At 47.4% G+C, this 14,145-nt stretch overlaps 2 protein-coding genes across 2 annotated transcripts in view; one reads left to right on the top strand and one right to left on the bottom strand.

Annotated features, from left to right (window-relative positions):
* The window catches only part of LOC128746421 (LIM/homeobox protein Lhx2), a 47,410-nt gene extending 42,431 nt beyond the window's left edge, over positions 1 to 4,979 (top strand). Inside the window, exon 4 of the mRNA XM_053843469.1 lies at positions 4,556 to 4,979. Coding sequence (XP_053699444.1) covers positions 4,556 to 4,979 — 424 coding nt within the window. The remainder of the gene's footprint in view (positions 1 to 4,555) is intronic.
* A 7,669-nt stretch (positions 4,980 to 12,648) lies between these two features.
* LOC128746420 (uncharacterized) lies at positions 12,649 to 13,071 on the bottom strand. Its single transcript, XM_053843467.1, has one exon. The coding sequence runs from the start codon at positions 13,069 to 13,071 to the stop codon at positions 12,649 to 12,651; it is 423 nt and encodes a 140-aa protein (XP_053699442.1).
* Between the last annotated feature and the right edge of the window lie 1,074 nt (positions 13,072 to 14,145).

The following is a 14,145-nucleotide window of genomic DNA, read 5'->3' as shown; positions in this document are numbered from 1 at the left end:
AATAAGCTGTGTTATACGTGCTACCGTTGATGATTTGAAATCAATCCGAAGGGCAGGCGGTGTTAACCGTAGAGCTGTGGAAGAACACGTACACGCATGTTAAGGAGGAAGCTGCGAAGATAAGGTCATTTATAAACTCTGCCAAAGCGCAATGTTTGGTGACTGGTAGAGAGCATGGTAGCATTTCGAATGTTGGAGCTGCGGTTGTGATAGATGGTGATACTTTTGAAGTGGTCGACGAATTTGTTTACCGTGAGCCATGAAGTAATAAGGAGAATAGCGGCCGCCAACAGGGCCTTCTACGAATGACGTAGCCAGCTGAGGTCTTATAGGCTGCCACTCCGTACGATATTCGCGCTCTATAAGATGCTAAAGGATGAGGAGGTTGAGAGTGACCGGCGAGCTCTCGGTGTTTTTGAGCGTAAGATCTTGCGTTCAATTCTTGGCGGTACATTAGAAGTTGGAGTGTGACGTAGGTGCATAAACCACGAATCCACGATGACGAGGATGCGTGTATAGCGGAAGTTAGGATCGACTGGCCTTCCAAGACCGCGAAAAGCGTGAAGACGACTACTAAATTCGGCCCAGATTTGATTGTCACCAAAAAATAAGAAAGTCCATTCGTAGGGAGACACTTACATGGGAGACGGCAATTGTTCGCTAGATTTGCTCCGGGCTATCTAGATTGGTGATAGTCTGGAATTCGACCAAGTAGCTTGACATGTTTAGCATCTTTGGGGCTCTAGCAGCACGTTCCTCACAATCATGTGGAAGATTTGTGCATTACATGTTAGTTCCGCCGGTGTTGACTGTCTACCGTATTGCTAGGGGTCGCCAACTTGAGCACTACAGGAGAATGATCGGTTGACAGTTCTTCGAAGGTCTCCGGGACTGTGGTGATAACCACGTTTGTTTTAAAAGATATCCAGAATGCAGTGGAGATGTTGGTTGGACAGTCGGGCGCTAGAATATTGTCGTAGTTTCCACTTTGCTTGCCTCCAACTTCATGCCCAGCATTAAGGTCACCCGCGATGATATATTTCGCCCGTTGCCGAGTCAGTTTGGCCAAGTCCCGGACTCCGTTAAGCCAATGGGACATTCGACCACTATGATGTTGATCGGGCCCATCCATCGATGTGATGACCTCGATTAGCTCACAACATCGGCCGCACTCGCTACTCTTGCGCTAGTTAGGTCGAGTCCCAAGAGCCGAGGGTCTGAAAGGTAGACGATAACCTCTGGTTTGAGATGGGTGTCTACGATGAAGGGGATGTCGACTTACTTCACGCTGAGAAAGTCGAACAGTTTGATGTGTTTGGTCCTGAGAGAGCAAACGTTCTAGTTAACCGTGGAGAGGGCTTCACGGTCCATACTTACTGACAACGAATATTATAGATTGAAGCTGGTCATGAAACCCTTGATGGCGATAGCCTTAGAGACGAGCTCTTCCGTCGTGAGAGGGGAAATGGAGAGCACACTGAAGCCAACGCGAAGCGTATGACAATTCAGGCACGGGACCATATTGGGTTGAGTTGGAAGTTTGAGGCAATTTAATAGGTTGTTGAGCTCGCGGCTACGACACGTTGCTTGTTGATAAGGAGTGAGACCAGATTTGGGTTTACCGACGGGCTGTAGAGCAAAGTACTGACCATCTACATTGGCCGAGATTTGATACGTTTTCAACCATTCTACGTGGTAGACCAAGTAGGATTATCTTCAGTGATTTCGTCCACGAGTTGTCGTGCGTGTACATAGCTGGAAGTGCGGTCACAGGTTTGCTTGAGTCACCTCGAGCAGTGTCCTTGGCGGTACTGAAGAGCGAAGGGCATTGGTGATGTTATCGCCTTAAATGGTGTCTTCCGAGAAGACCGATGACTGATTTCTCCCCATTCCGGTGACGAATAGGTCATCGCGCAAGAAATCGTGAACGCAAACGTAACAGTTGAAGACAATTCAGACAACGCAGGAAAACTTAACCGTTCAATAAAGCAATAGGTAAAGAATGTGTTTGGATGTTTTGGTGATAGATGTTGATTAACATGTTGAACGTTCAGTTCAGAATTATCTAAAAGGTTTCTGTTCTCCGGGCTTCGAGAACAAAGCAAAGTCTTTAAGACTTCACGCTTCTTTAATTTGCCGTCCGCAACTTTGAGAGATTAGTTTCAAAGAAGTCTATAATATTTGTTGAGGTCTGACTAATGTTTCTCTGCAATTTTCTGCAATAAACTGTATAGGTCGATCTATATTATCGAGATCATACAGCTCATACACCTTGATCGTCTCTGATATTTTTACGCTTTACTTGTTGCTGGAATCAATCCAAAGCTTTCGAAAACTGATTTGTCCGGAAGCATAAGCTAACAAAACAGGATAGATCGTATCATAAGAATATGCATAAAATAAAACTCGAACTACCATTTACCATTTCCCAGTTGGTCTCGAGGTGCCATGCTTGTCCTGTACTCTAACAGCCTATCTGCAAAGTCTTTTGAACAAGAACAGAAAATCAAGTTTTGAAATGATGGCGATGGCGAGAGCAGAAGCGGTGATGAGTTGTACAAGCCCAAGCACCACTGACGGCGCTTCTGCTTGGCAAATATGGTACGTCACGACTTCTGGGTTCTGTGCAAGTTTATGCATAAATAGGTGTGGCAATGTGCGAAAAGGTGGGTGACACTTTTCCTCGACGACGGAACGACGGACTTCAAGGGAGCCAAAAATAACTGGAAGATGCATAAAAACGCAGAAATGGTTACAAGTCTAACGCTAAAGTAGAACTTCTCTTTCCCAAGTTCCATGCACACGGGCGGTATGTGGGAACGCACGGCACGGTCGGTTAAGAACAGTCTGCCCCAGGCGAAATTCGAACACACGACGATCGGATGCTTGGAGGACTTAGATGGATGATTTCCCCAGAGGACGGCATGGTCGAAACATGTCCGAGAAACCCGCAAACATAAAATTACGGAGCTTGTTAACGCGCGTGATTGGTTTCGTGTGATTGTGGGTCCTCGGCTGTGACTCCGAAATTCGTTCCAACCACCTGTTCGCCAATCACGAGCGAATTCCAAAGGGGTTTTTTTTTCAGGGAAGGTACCTGAAAGCTGAAATATTGAATGCAAAATGCTTGGTGCATGAAGGAAAACCCCGGTTTTTCGACGTTTAAATAACGCAGACAACCGGTCAACGATTCTCCGCTCCTCTTGTCTGGTCAGTACCGATCGTGTGGTCCCGGAAAATTCTTTATTTTCCACTGACAGCTTGTTTCCCTTGACTTCAAGGAGTTAAATGGAGTAGTTTTTATGGTTCTACTTGATTTCTACTTCACGAATTTCGGTGTAAAGTTTTTATGCTGAAATGTCAACCAGTAGAAGCTGAATGACATTTTAATGCTTGATATATTACCATTCGTCACTATGAGGATCTTTGTGATTTATTCATAATAAATGCTCCAAACAGGATAACCGATCGTTTCACTTAATATATCTAAAGCCTACTCTTAAATCTTATGCAATTACAAAGAAAAATGGAAATTGTGAATGTCGCAGAAAGGTTTGGCGAAGGGTTTGGCAGTTTGACATTTGCCTTCCCATCAGCAACTAAAGTAGCATGGCTTGCTGGGTGTATTTCAGATAATGTAACTTTCTTCTTCGCACCCCATCAACAACCAGAGACTGCGGCTGCTGGCTCTGGGATGACAAAAACAATTCAAAACTATCCCAGCGAATAATATTATTTTAATTTGATTTATAATCCCTGACAAATAAATTATCTCACAGAAACGGAGATTTGCGTGGCGGTGGCGGTGCCACCGGCACCATCAAAAGCAGGGAAGGATTGTCGAGTGCGGTTTCTGTTTCAGTAGGCAGGCTGCCACTATCACTCATATTTTGTGGTTTTCTGCGGGGGAGGACAGCATGGCAAGATGGAAGGCCTTATAAATGAGTGGAATAACGAAAGGATTGTGACACACAGCTACCACCCTATCCTAATGTTGTTGACAATTGATATGCTAGATTTTGTTCCGATTTTTGAAAATTTAGTAAAAGCACCGTAGCAGAAAGGGTGGCAATAATTACGTATCATTTACATGTATGCCAGTACCGTGGGGGAGGCGGAATCCAAGCAAACACTCATTTATCATTGATTGTTTGTCAGAGATGAACCAGATTAATTAGAGTCGCAGAACGACGGGGTATTTGTGAGTCATTTTTTCGCTGGTTGAAATTCAATCTCAGTAGTCACTGTCATGAACCGAGACTCCGGGAGCGCATTGACGTTCATGCAACAATGTGGTAAAACACGCAGCCTGCGGCCAGCCATCAAATCGAATATGTACTGCAAACTCCGTTGGGAAAAGTTTTTCGTCGTATTCAAATATTAACTTTCACATCCTGTCGTAAATGGGCCGTGAAAGCGGCCGGTTCTAGTCGTGTACAAACAACGGAATCGAAACAGTTTTCCCGACCAACAGAACAATCGTCATTCAACAGTCGAATAAAAAAACTAACCAAACTTTTTCTTCCATTTCCGTTCCGTTTCGTTCCGGTTGTAGGTTCTGCGTCGGTGACAAGTTCTACCTGTGCGAGAACAAAATCCTCTGCGAGTACGACTACGAGGAGCGGTTGGTGTTCGCTTCGATGGCCAATCATCCGATGTTGAAACGTCAAATCGGCCAAGGAGGTGGCGGTGGGGGTGGCGGCGGCGGCGGCGGAGGAGGAGGAGGAGCTGCAGGTCCCCTATCGGGCGGCGGCGGTGGTCATCATCCGATGCAGAACGGAATCGGCGGTGGCCAATCGCCGAACCCGAACGCGCTGATGTCGCAACTGGTTGCGGCAGGACAGCGAACCGGTAACGCGCCCGGTGCCGGTGCCGGTGGCGATCACAACAACAACAGTAATCTGGCGGTCGGCGGCGGCGGACCGTCCCCGTTTGGGACCCCCACGCACATGAAGGCCGCCCTGAGCAGTGCTAGTTAAATTCGTGTACGATTCCGTGTTTAGTTTTGCTACCCGTGCTGGTGAGAACAATAAGCTGAATTTAGACCGACTTGCCGGAACACGAAACTTTGCCTGTCTGTCTGTCAAGTGAGCTGAGCGAGCGGAGCGAAGCGGGCGCTGAAGACGGTCCAGCGCTCAAATATTATATAGAATAATATTTAAAACAAAAAACCAACACAACGATGTGCAATACTCTGTAAGTGTATTCGTTCTGCATTTTGTCTCCCAAAACAAACAAACAAACGAAAGAAAAAAGTGTAAAATGTGCCAAAAACCATTAATTAAACCCGTATCGGAGGGCCCCTCGTTCGTATTCGCTCTTGCAACCCTTGGTTGCAACTCATCTGTGGTTGCTGCGTTTTATCGCGGTGTCGCATCGATCGAGTGCCATAAATTGTTGTCGCGAATTTTTGTTTTGTGACGCGCAAAAAAAAAAATGGCAGCAGGAGGAGGAGTTCATAAATCAAATTTACTCAATTAGATGAAGTGCGGTGTTTACGCGTCTATTTGGTACGGTGTTTTTTGCTGATAACCATTTCACAGTGCAGTCCTATGGGTTTAACACTTAATTTTCCGCTGGCTATGGATTGAGAACGAATAAATTATGATCGGTTCATTTAAATATTGACACGAATGGGCGAATACGAACGAGTTGGGAGCGATTTTTTTGTACCAAATTTAAAACAAAAAGACGTGAACTAGAACGACTGTCCGCAGAGTCTCGAGACTTCAAGTTAAACTGGCTTAGTTTTGCTTGTGTACATTCTGAAAACCTGTAAATACTAGGTGATATCGAATATTTGTTGAGTATGATAACTATTTTCTCGTTTTAGTTGCTAAACAATAAAAACCTAAATTCGCTAGTAAGTGAGAAGTATTAGTTTTCTTTTTTGATATTTTTACCGCGATTGGAAGTTGATTATCCGACGGACTATAAATCGATGTTTAAGAGTAATTACACACACCCACACGTACATGTAATATGAAAAAGAAATTCACAAAACTAAACAAAATTGGTATTTGATATAAATAGATAACAAACATAACAAACTGGAGGCAAACCAAAGAAAACTGTACTACTATTAAAAGTGAAGAAACTCAACTCTAAATGGCAATTAGACAAATTATTGAAATAAAAAAAATCAGATAACGAAAAAAAACATGGTTTCCGTCTTAAGAAAATCACATTCCGAAAAACTCCTCCTAAGCTGCTCCGCAGCTGTCCAAATTCTCACCATCATCCGACGGGAATTATTACCTCCCACGCCACGGCGTAAAACTTAAACGGAATGAGCGCGATTAAGTCAATCAATCCACGGCACAGCATCGTACTGCTTCCGCCGGCAAAAGTTCCTCCGGAATAAAACTTTTCCAATAAGTTTTTATGGCTTTGCTCAATCCTTTCTTTACGGCCGCCGCCCCGATGGCGGCGACGGCGGCGGAAATCCCTGCGAAAGATATGCTAATTTCTTCTGTTCTGTGCTCCGTAACCGGAGCAGCGCCAGCGGCCGGAGTTCAAAATAAGAATAATTATATATTTAAATGTTTCAATTAACTCCTTCTTCTCTCTGTCTCTCGTGGGTCGTGGCAATCGAATCGGAAGAACGGATTGAATCGCGAAGCGAAACGAGCGAAGTTTGTCTGTTCAGGATTTGGAAGGATGGAATCGATGTCGTTACCTGAGTGCCAACGTTCACTTACTCGGGTTTCCCAGTTGGGACCGGGGCCGGGGGTCGGATCGTGTTAATCCGGTGGTATAAAACAACGGAAAATCTGATTAGCTTGAGATGCTGTTCCGATACTAATTTCGTTTGTGCAAGGAAATTACCGAAGATGCTGCGAACAATTGCCGTTAATTCGATTGGAGTAGGTCGCAGAAGCAGTTCAAAAATGGGAACCTTTGACTTTGGCCTTCGTTCTTGTAGATGAATGAAGTGTGATTCTCGTTAACTAGTGAGCTAGTCTACTCTAACTAATTGAATCCACTATTTTGAATGATATGTATTTCAATGTTTCATTAGAAATTAGAAATTTCTCCCTTTCGATTTTCTTCCACTTGCTTGAAAGTATCCAGAGTGAATCCTTTGGTGTTCCCTAGTTTGTCTAGCATGTAACCCCATGCATAGGAGTCGAGAGGATTCAAATCAGGCTTTTCCGTGTTTACCTCTTCCGAGTGACGTTTTTTCAAGTTGTCATTTACTGACGTTAATCCCACCGGTTCGTTGTCGTTAAGGGCGGACTACGGTATGGGTATCAAAGTAGTTTTGACGAAGGTGTGTAACAACTGAAGGTTGTGACACTCCCCCCGGTACTTCGAGGTCAACGTTTCGACGCACCTGCATTTGCACCGACGGTCTGTACAACGGCACGTCGAACCTGTCCATCTTTAGAGCGGATCGCACGAACCACTCGACCTTTCGGCCAGCTGCTTCTCGGTAAGGTCTCGTCCACTATGATGACAATGTCTCCTTCAGTGATAGGTTTGACCGGGGCAAACCACTTCGTTCTGCGGGTCAGCGTCGGCAGGCAGGTACTCTGTTATCTAGCGCTTTTGAAAGCGGTTCCATGTATGCTTCAGTGTACACTTACTGTCGTCGAATGCGATCGGGGGCTTAGAGCCGTCTGAGGATCCGAGGAGGATATCATTCGAGGTGGGCGACGAGGACAACTCAACCTCTAGAGGTAATTCGGTTATTGGGCGGGAATTGATGACTAGTTCGATCTCAGCCATCATATTTTTTAATACTTCATCGGTTGGCGTACGTGTGAGTTGAAGGTGTTTGATGGTCTTTTTGACAGATTGCAGGAGGCGCTCCCACACGCCTCCAAAGTGCGGTGATGCCGGCGGATTAAACGACCATTTGGTATCGGCGGTGAAAAAGTGTTCGATCAATTTATCCTGGTTCTACTCTTGCAAAGCGTCTTTTAACTCGCGGCTGGCTCCGACAAAGTGCGTTCCGCGGTCGCTTATTATCTCCAAAGGGGGACCTCTTCGGGCGATGAAGTTTCTGAATGTGAGAATGCATGAGTCTATTGTGAGGCTATGTACGACTTCTAGATGCACAGCTCGCACGTTAAGACAGGTGATCACCCCAACGTTTTTCAGTGCGAAGGAAAAGGGGCGACAAAATGGTTTCAGCCTTATGGACAGTTGTGCAGACATTTCAGGTACGGTAGGTTTAGCAAGGCGATTTTTACAAAGCCGGCAATGCGCGCGTACGTGGTTATAAGTTGAACGTAGTTGAGGTACATATAATCTACGCCGAATCTCGTTGAGTGTGGTCTGATGATTCATGTGACAATATTGCTGATGTACGTAGGAAATAATAAGATCTGTAACTGGGTGGCGCTTAGGTAGCAGTATCGGGCGCTTCCTGCATTCCTCCACTAATTCGCAAGCATCTATGCGGCCACTCATTCGTAGCAACCCATCATCGACAAGGACGGACGTAAGCTTGTATAAAGAAATGCTTTTCGGTAACACGTTCTTCCACGCCTGGCAAAGGGTGAACATGTGCATTCCATAACCTCTGTTCATTAACTCCAATTCCTACCTACAACAACCTACTGTATCGGAACACAAAAAAGTTACCGAAAATGAAAGAAGAAATCTGTCTGGATTATTGGCAACGACCTTTAGCATGAAAACACGGACACGAATCGGAACATGGAATATACTGACCCTTGCCCAGCAGGGCAAGCTGGCTCAACTCGCAAGGGAAGCTAGCCGCCTGAAGCTTGAAATCCTGGGGCTGAGCGAGGTCCGCTGGCCGGGTACTGGCGAACACAGGACGTCATCCGGGCAAGTCTTGCTCTACTCTGGCATACGAGGTGAAAATGTTACTCGAGAAAGAGGAGTTGGATTCCTACTGAGCCCAGGGGTACATGCGGCCCTGATGAAGTGGGAACCGATAAATGAGCGAATAATCGTTGCTAGATTCAGAACTCGGGCTAAGAACCTTACAGCAATCCAGTGCTATGCGTCAATAGATACTACCGACCTGCAGGAGAAAGAGAGTTTTTACAGCCAGCTGAACAGCGTGGTTGAGAAAATCCCGAAGAGGGACATCCAAATCCACATGGGCGACTTCATAGATCAGTACATAAAGTCACGTGGGTCTCCCGCGACGGCCGAACAGAAAACCAAATCGACCACATCTGCATCAGCCTGATGCACGCTTGATGTACGCAACAAACGCAGCGCTGACATTACATCCGGCCATCATCTTGTTATCGCTGAGATACGTCTGCGCGTCGCACGTGTTCAACGACGGGAGGAGAAAGTTGAGTGCCGCTACGACGTCCGCCGATTGGAGAATCCTGAGGTGAAAAGGGTCTTTGTCGAAAAACTTGAATCTCGAGCCTCGGAGTTGCCACCTGGTGGAACCGTCGAAGAGCAATGGACCGGCATCAAGAACGCCTTCATCACGACCAGTGATGAAACCTTCGGCAAAGCGCGCAGTGGGCGGAGGGAGTGGATTCCGGATGAAACTTGGAGGAAGATCGACGAGCGGAGAGAGGCGAAAGCCGGCATTGAGCGAGTGCGAACCAGATCGGCTAAGACAGCTGCCCGTCAACGATACGCCGAACTGGAGAGGGCTGTTAAACGTACTTGTAGGCGGGACAAGAGAGCCTGGACTAACTCGCTAGCCGAACGAGGAGAAACCGCCGCCGCCAATGGTGATATCCGTTTGTTCTACGATATTTCTCGCCGCCTTAGTGGTTCCTGGATGAATACAAAGATGCCTGAACATTTTGAACAACTCTTCCGAGTTTCAAATGTCAGAGACCAACAAAACCAGCAGCGTATGACGCCTACATTTCGTCGAATTAATCGTGTCAACTCGGAGGCGCCATCGCTGGATGAAAATGTAGCAGCCACCAAGAGTATGAAATCCAATAGAGCGCCAGGGATAGATCGTGTTTCAGCCGAAATGCTCATAGCTGACCCATCTTTGTCAGCCCAGATGATGCATCAGCTTTTCAGCAATACTTAGGAAACCGCAACTTTTCCGGTGGACTGGATGCAGGGCATATTGATCAAAGTCCCTAAGAAAGGAGACCTAACGGAATGTGGTAACTGGCGCGGCATCACGTTGCTCTGTATTACTCTCAAAGTACTCTGTAAGGTAATTCTCAACCGGATCCAGGAGAAGATCGACGCTACTCTCCGGCGGCAGCAAGCTGGATTCCGTGCTAGCCGATCATGTGTAGACCATATCACAACGCTCCGCATTATATTGGACAGGGCTGCATTTTATCACCGCTTCTGTTTCTCATCGTTATGGATGAGATATTAGTTGGAGCAATTGACAGTAGACCAAATCGAGGATTGCCTTGGAATCCTCTAAGGATGGAGCAGCTAAATGACCTCGACCTAGCCGACGACATTGTCTTGCTCGCGCAACGCCGAAATGATATGCAGAGCAAGTTAGATGACCTCTCCGAGAGCTTCCAGGCAGCAGGTCTCACAGTCAATGTAGCGAAAACTAAGTCTATGGTAGTGAACACTGACAATTCCACCAACTTCACAGTAGCGGGAAAACAAGTTGAGCAGGTAGACGCCTTTCAATAGCTTGGTAGCCAAACAACGCCCGATGGTGGTACCAAGACTGATATAGCCACACGGATCAGGAAGGCCAGGGGTGCCTTTGCAGATCTGCGAAACATTTGGCGCTCAAACCAGATCACTCTACGTACGAAAACCCGAATCTTTAATTCAAACGTCAAATCCGTACTGCTGTATGCCTGCGAAACGTGGTGCGTGTCAGCGGAGACAACGCAAAAACTGCAGGTATTCATTAACCGGTGCCTGCGATATATTATTCGTGCATGGTGGCCTGATAATTGGATATCCAATGAGGAACTCCATCGTCGGTGTCATCAACGGCCGATAGCCACAGAAATTCGTCAACGTAGGTGGAAGCGCATCGGACACACCTTGACGAAAGGAGCGAACGAGGTTTGCAGAGAAGCACTCGACTGGAATCTACAAGGACAGTGTAGAAGAGTCAGACTCAGAGGCTCATGGCGACGGAGCTTAGCCAACGACATCCGGGCTGTAGACGAGAACCTGTCCTGGCGACAGGTAAAAGCCATGGCGGGTAACCGTCAGCAGTGGAGATCTCTGATTTCATCCCTTTGTTCTGCCGAACCGGCGGACATGGACACATAACATAACTGGTCAGGGTAAAACCTTGATAGATTGTAATAATAGTACTATTTTTAATACTTACTTTATTTTTAATATTTATTTTTAATAATACTTTAATACACTTCTATGACTGTACTCAGCAGCGTTTCATCGGAAGGCAGTCGGTTCGGTAGCGGTTTCTCCAGGTTCTGTTTTTACAGTACTAATCAACCTCTCCCAAGATCCGCCCATGTGAGGAGACATGGGTGGGATAAAGCTCCAAGTCGTCTGCGGAGAGATGAATTCTGTCACGTTCTCATCGTGGTTCAGTTCATCGAGTGCAGTTTGTAGCTTCCTGTTAGCGCCCTCCCTCCTGCCCATCATATTACGTAACACCATAATACACGAGTCAGTTGTGAGCGAGTGCGCAACTTCCAGAAGGATTGCGAGTACAGTCAGGCAAGTGGCTAAGACCCCCCAGCGTTTTCCGACTCGACGGCCAACGGTAACTGTCATTGGGCCGAAGTAATCCACCCGCATGTGTGTGTTCGAAAGGTTTGCTGATGGCTGCGAGGCATGACGGCGGCAAATCACTCATCAGCGGCGCTTGTGGACGAGCTCGTTCGTTTTTGCAGGTCTGGCAACTATTCCGGATTTCATTCTGGGAACGTAGTAGCGTTGTTTCAGCTCATTTAGAACAGTCTCGTGATTCTGGTGCAGAAACCGCTGATGGACGTCCAGCACGATGAGCCTGGTGATGCTGTGCTCCCGAATGGAAGGATAATGGGATTAGCGACGCTACTGTCGATGAACTGGCAAGCGCTGGTTCTTCCACGGATCCTAAGGAGTCCCTTTTCGTCCATAAACGGACAGAGGCGGAACAGAGGGTTGTTTTTAGGGTTGGTTTAGGGTTGTTTTTTTGCTTCCCATTGTGATTCTCGAAGGGTAGATAGGATTGCAAGCTCCTCCCCGTACGCGCTCCTTTGTACCTTTGTCCTTTGGTACAGGTAGCATTCGGCCTTGGCCAGCTCGTCGCGCGTGAGTGGTCCGCAGGTTTTTTGCATGTTGACGACTTGCTGAAGCGGCTTGTGTCGATGATCGGCTCGAAAGCCTTGAAGTGACGATGAAGATGCGGTCGAAGCTCTGTATCGGTGACTCTGATGGACTGCGCGGCGTTGCCGGTCATTCATTTTCTGTTTCCCGAAGCAAGTCAGGTCCACAGAATCATCGGCAAGAGTTGCTTAGGTCGGGAGTACTCTTCCATTTGGCTCCGTCGTCCGCCAGCGCAACTTCCACTGTACTTCCTTCCTGGAACCTTAAATAGACGACGGCCGCGAAACCATTCTCGCTCGCGTCCACGAGGGTATGCATTTGCACGATGCCTTCTGCAGATGTACTAATCCGATAACAGCGGGGAGTCTTGATGTCTGAGATACGTGGGAGGACCCGCAGCCATGTGAGCCACTTTTCGAAGCGGGAGTCGTAAATCTGCTCATCCCAATCGACGCATTCTCTCTAGATCTCCTGCAGTAGGCTTCGGAGAAACATCAGGAAGTGACTGATCGGCCTCAGCACTTCGCGCTTTGTAGGCCGTTTACGCCCAGACAGCAGGTCAGTTTCATGGCGGGAAGACAGCTTGTATGTAAAGCAGTCCGCTGCAGTATTCCACCACATTCCGAGCACTTTTTCAGTGGTATCTGCTTCTCCAATGCTCAGGTTTTTCTCCTCGGTTTCTTCTCCGTCTAGCGCAGTACCTACCGGCGATGAGCTGGACACCCAATTTCGTATTTCAAACCGACCAGATTCGTGGATTCTCTTCACATCCGTCGCCAGCTGGATTGCATTCTCCACTGTCTCAGCACTGATCAGCATGTCGTCCACGTAATACTGATGAACAATGGCATGGACGGCTTCTGGATACTCCTGCTCAAATTGCATCGCGTGGGCGTTTTTAACGTACTGAGCTTGGAGAGCAGCTCGCGCCGAACGATATTACTTGCATGACGTACGTGCTGGAAGCTGTGTCATCCTGACTTGATGGAACATTTCCCGGATGTTCCCGGAGACAGCCACTCGAAACTCTCGAAACCGTACTAGGACCGACAGGAGAGAGGTCAACTGAGCGGGTCCTTTGAGAAGTACGGAATTCAAAGACACTTCGTACTAAGTCGCTGCCGCGTCCCAAACAGGCGTAGTTTTGCCGGGTTTGTTGGAATTGACTACAGGAAACATCGGAAGGTACCAAACTCGATCACGTCTCATCTCTAGTCCTTTTGCAGAGAGTTTCTTGATATAGTCCCTGGCCAAATAATCGCTTACTTTTGCGTTTAGCGCCAGTGCTAGATTCGCATCCTTCTGCATTCGTCGATCAAGGCATTCCCACCGTCGTAGCGCCATCGATCTGCTGTCCGGAAGCCGGACGTTGTCATACCGCCAGACAAGGCCGGATTTGTAGCATCTAATCGTGCGGCGTGTGAGCGTTTGCAGCAGCTCAGTTGCTCTTTGGTCGTCGTTGGGTAGGAGCTGTTCGTTCGGCTTTATGGTGCCAAGGCTTTCCAGTGAAAAGTACTGTTTCATGGCCTCGTGCAGTTCCTTGTCAGATTTGAATGCTGTGATGATTAACATGACCTCCACCATTCGTTGTCCTGGAGCAACGCCCGTAGATCATCCAGCCCAGGCGCGTCTTGACTGCTATTGGTTTGTTCGATTTGCCCTCGCGGCACCTCATCTCATCACGTTGCCCAAGCTTGCGTGGTCCAGGTCGATGAAAAGTCGCGGACTGACCTCTTGGTATGCTTCCAGCGGCAAGTCTTGCAGATGACGATAATTTTGTTGCAGCTTTGGACTGGCTAAGGACTATGGATTGGAAACTCGGGCGTGGAACTGCCGATCTCTCAACTTCCAAGAGAGCACTCGAGTGCTCTCCGACGTATTGAAGAGCCGCAAGTTCGACGTCATTGCGCCGCAGGAGGTGTACTGGAAGAGCTCAACGGTACGTACGTTCAGAGATGG

This window comes from Sabethes cyaneus, chromosome 1 (genome assembly GCF_943734655.1).
Source record: "Sabethes cyaneus chromosome 1, idSabCyanKW18_F2, whole genome shotgun sequence".
Classification (NCBI taxonomy): domain Eukaryota; kingdom Metazoa; phylum Arthropoda; class Insecta; order Diptera; family Culicidae; genus Sabethes; species Sabethes cyaneus.
The sequence above is the reverse complement of the archived record's forward strand: the minus strand, read 5'-3'. Positions and strand labels throughout refer to the sequence as shown.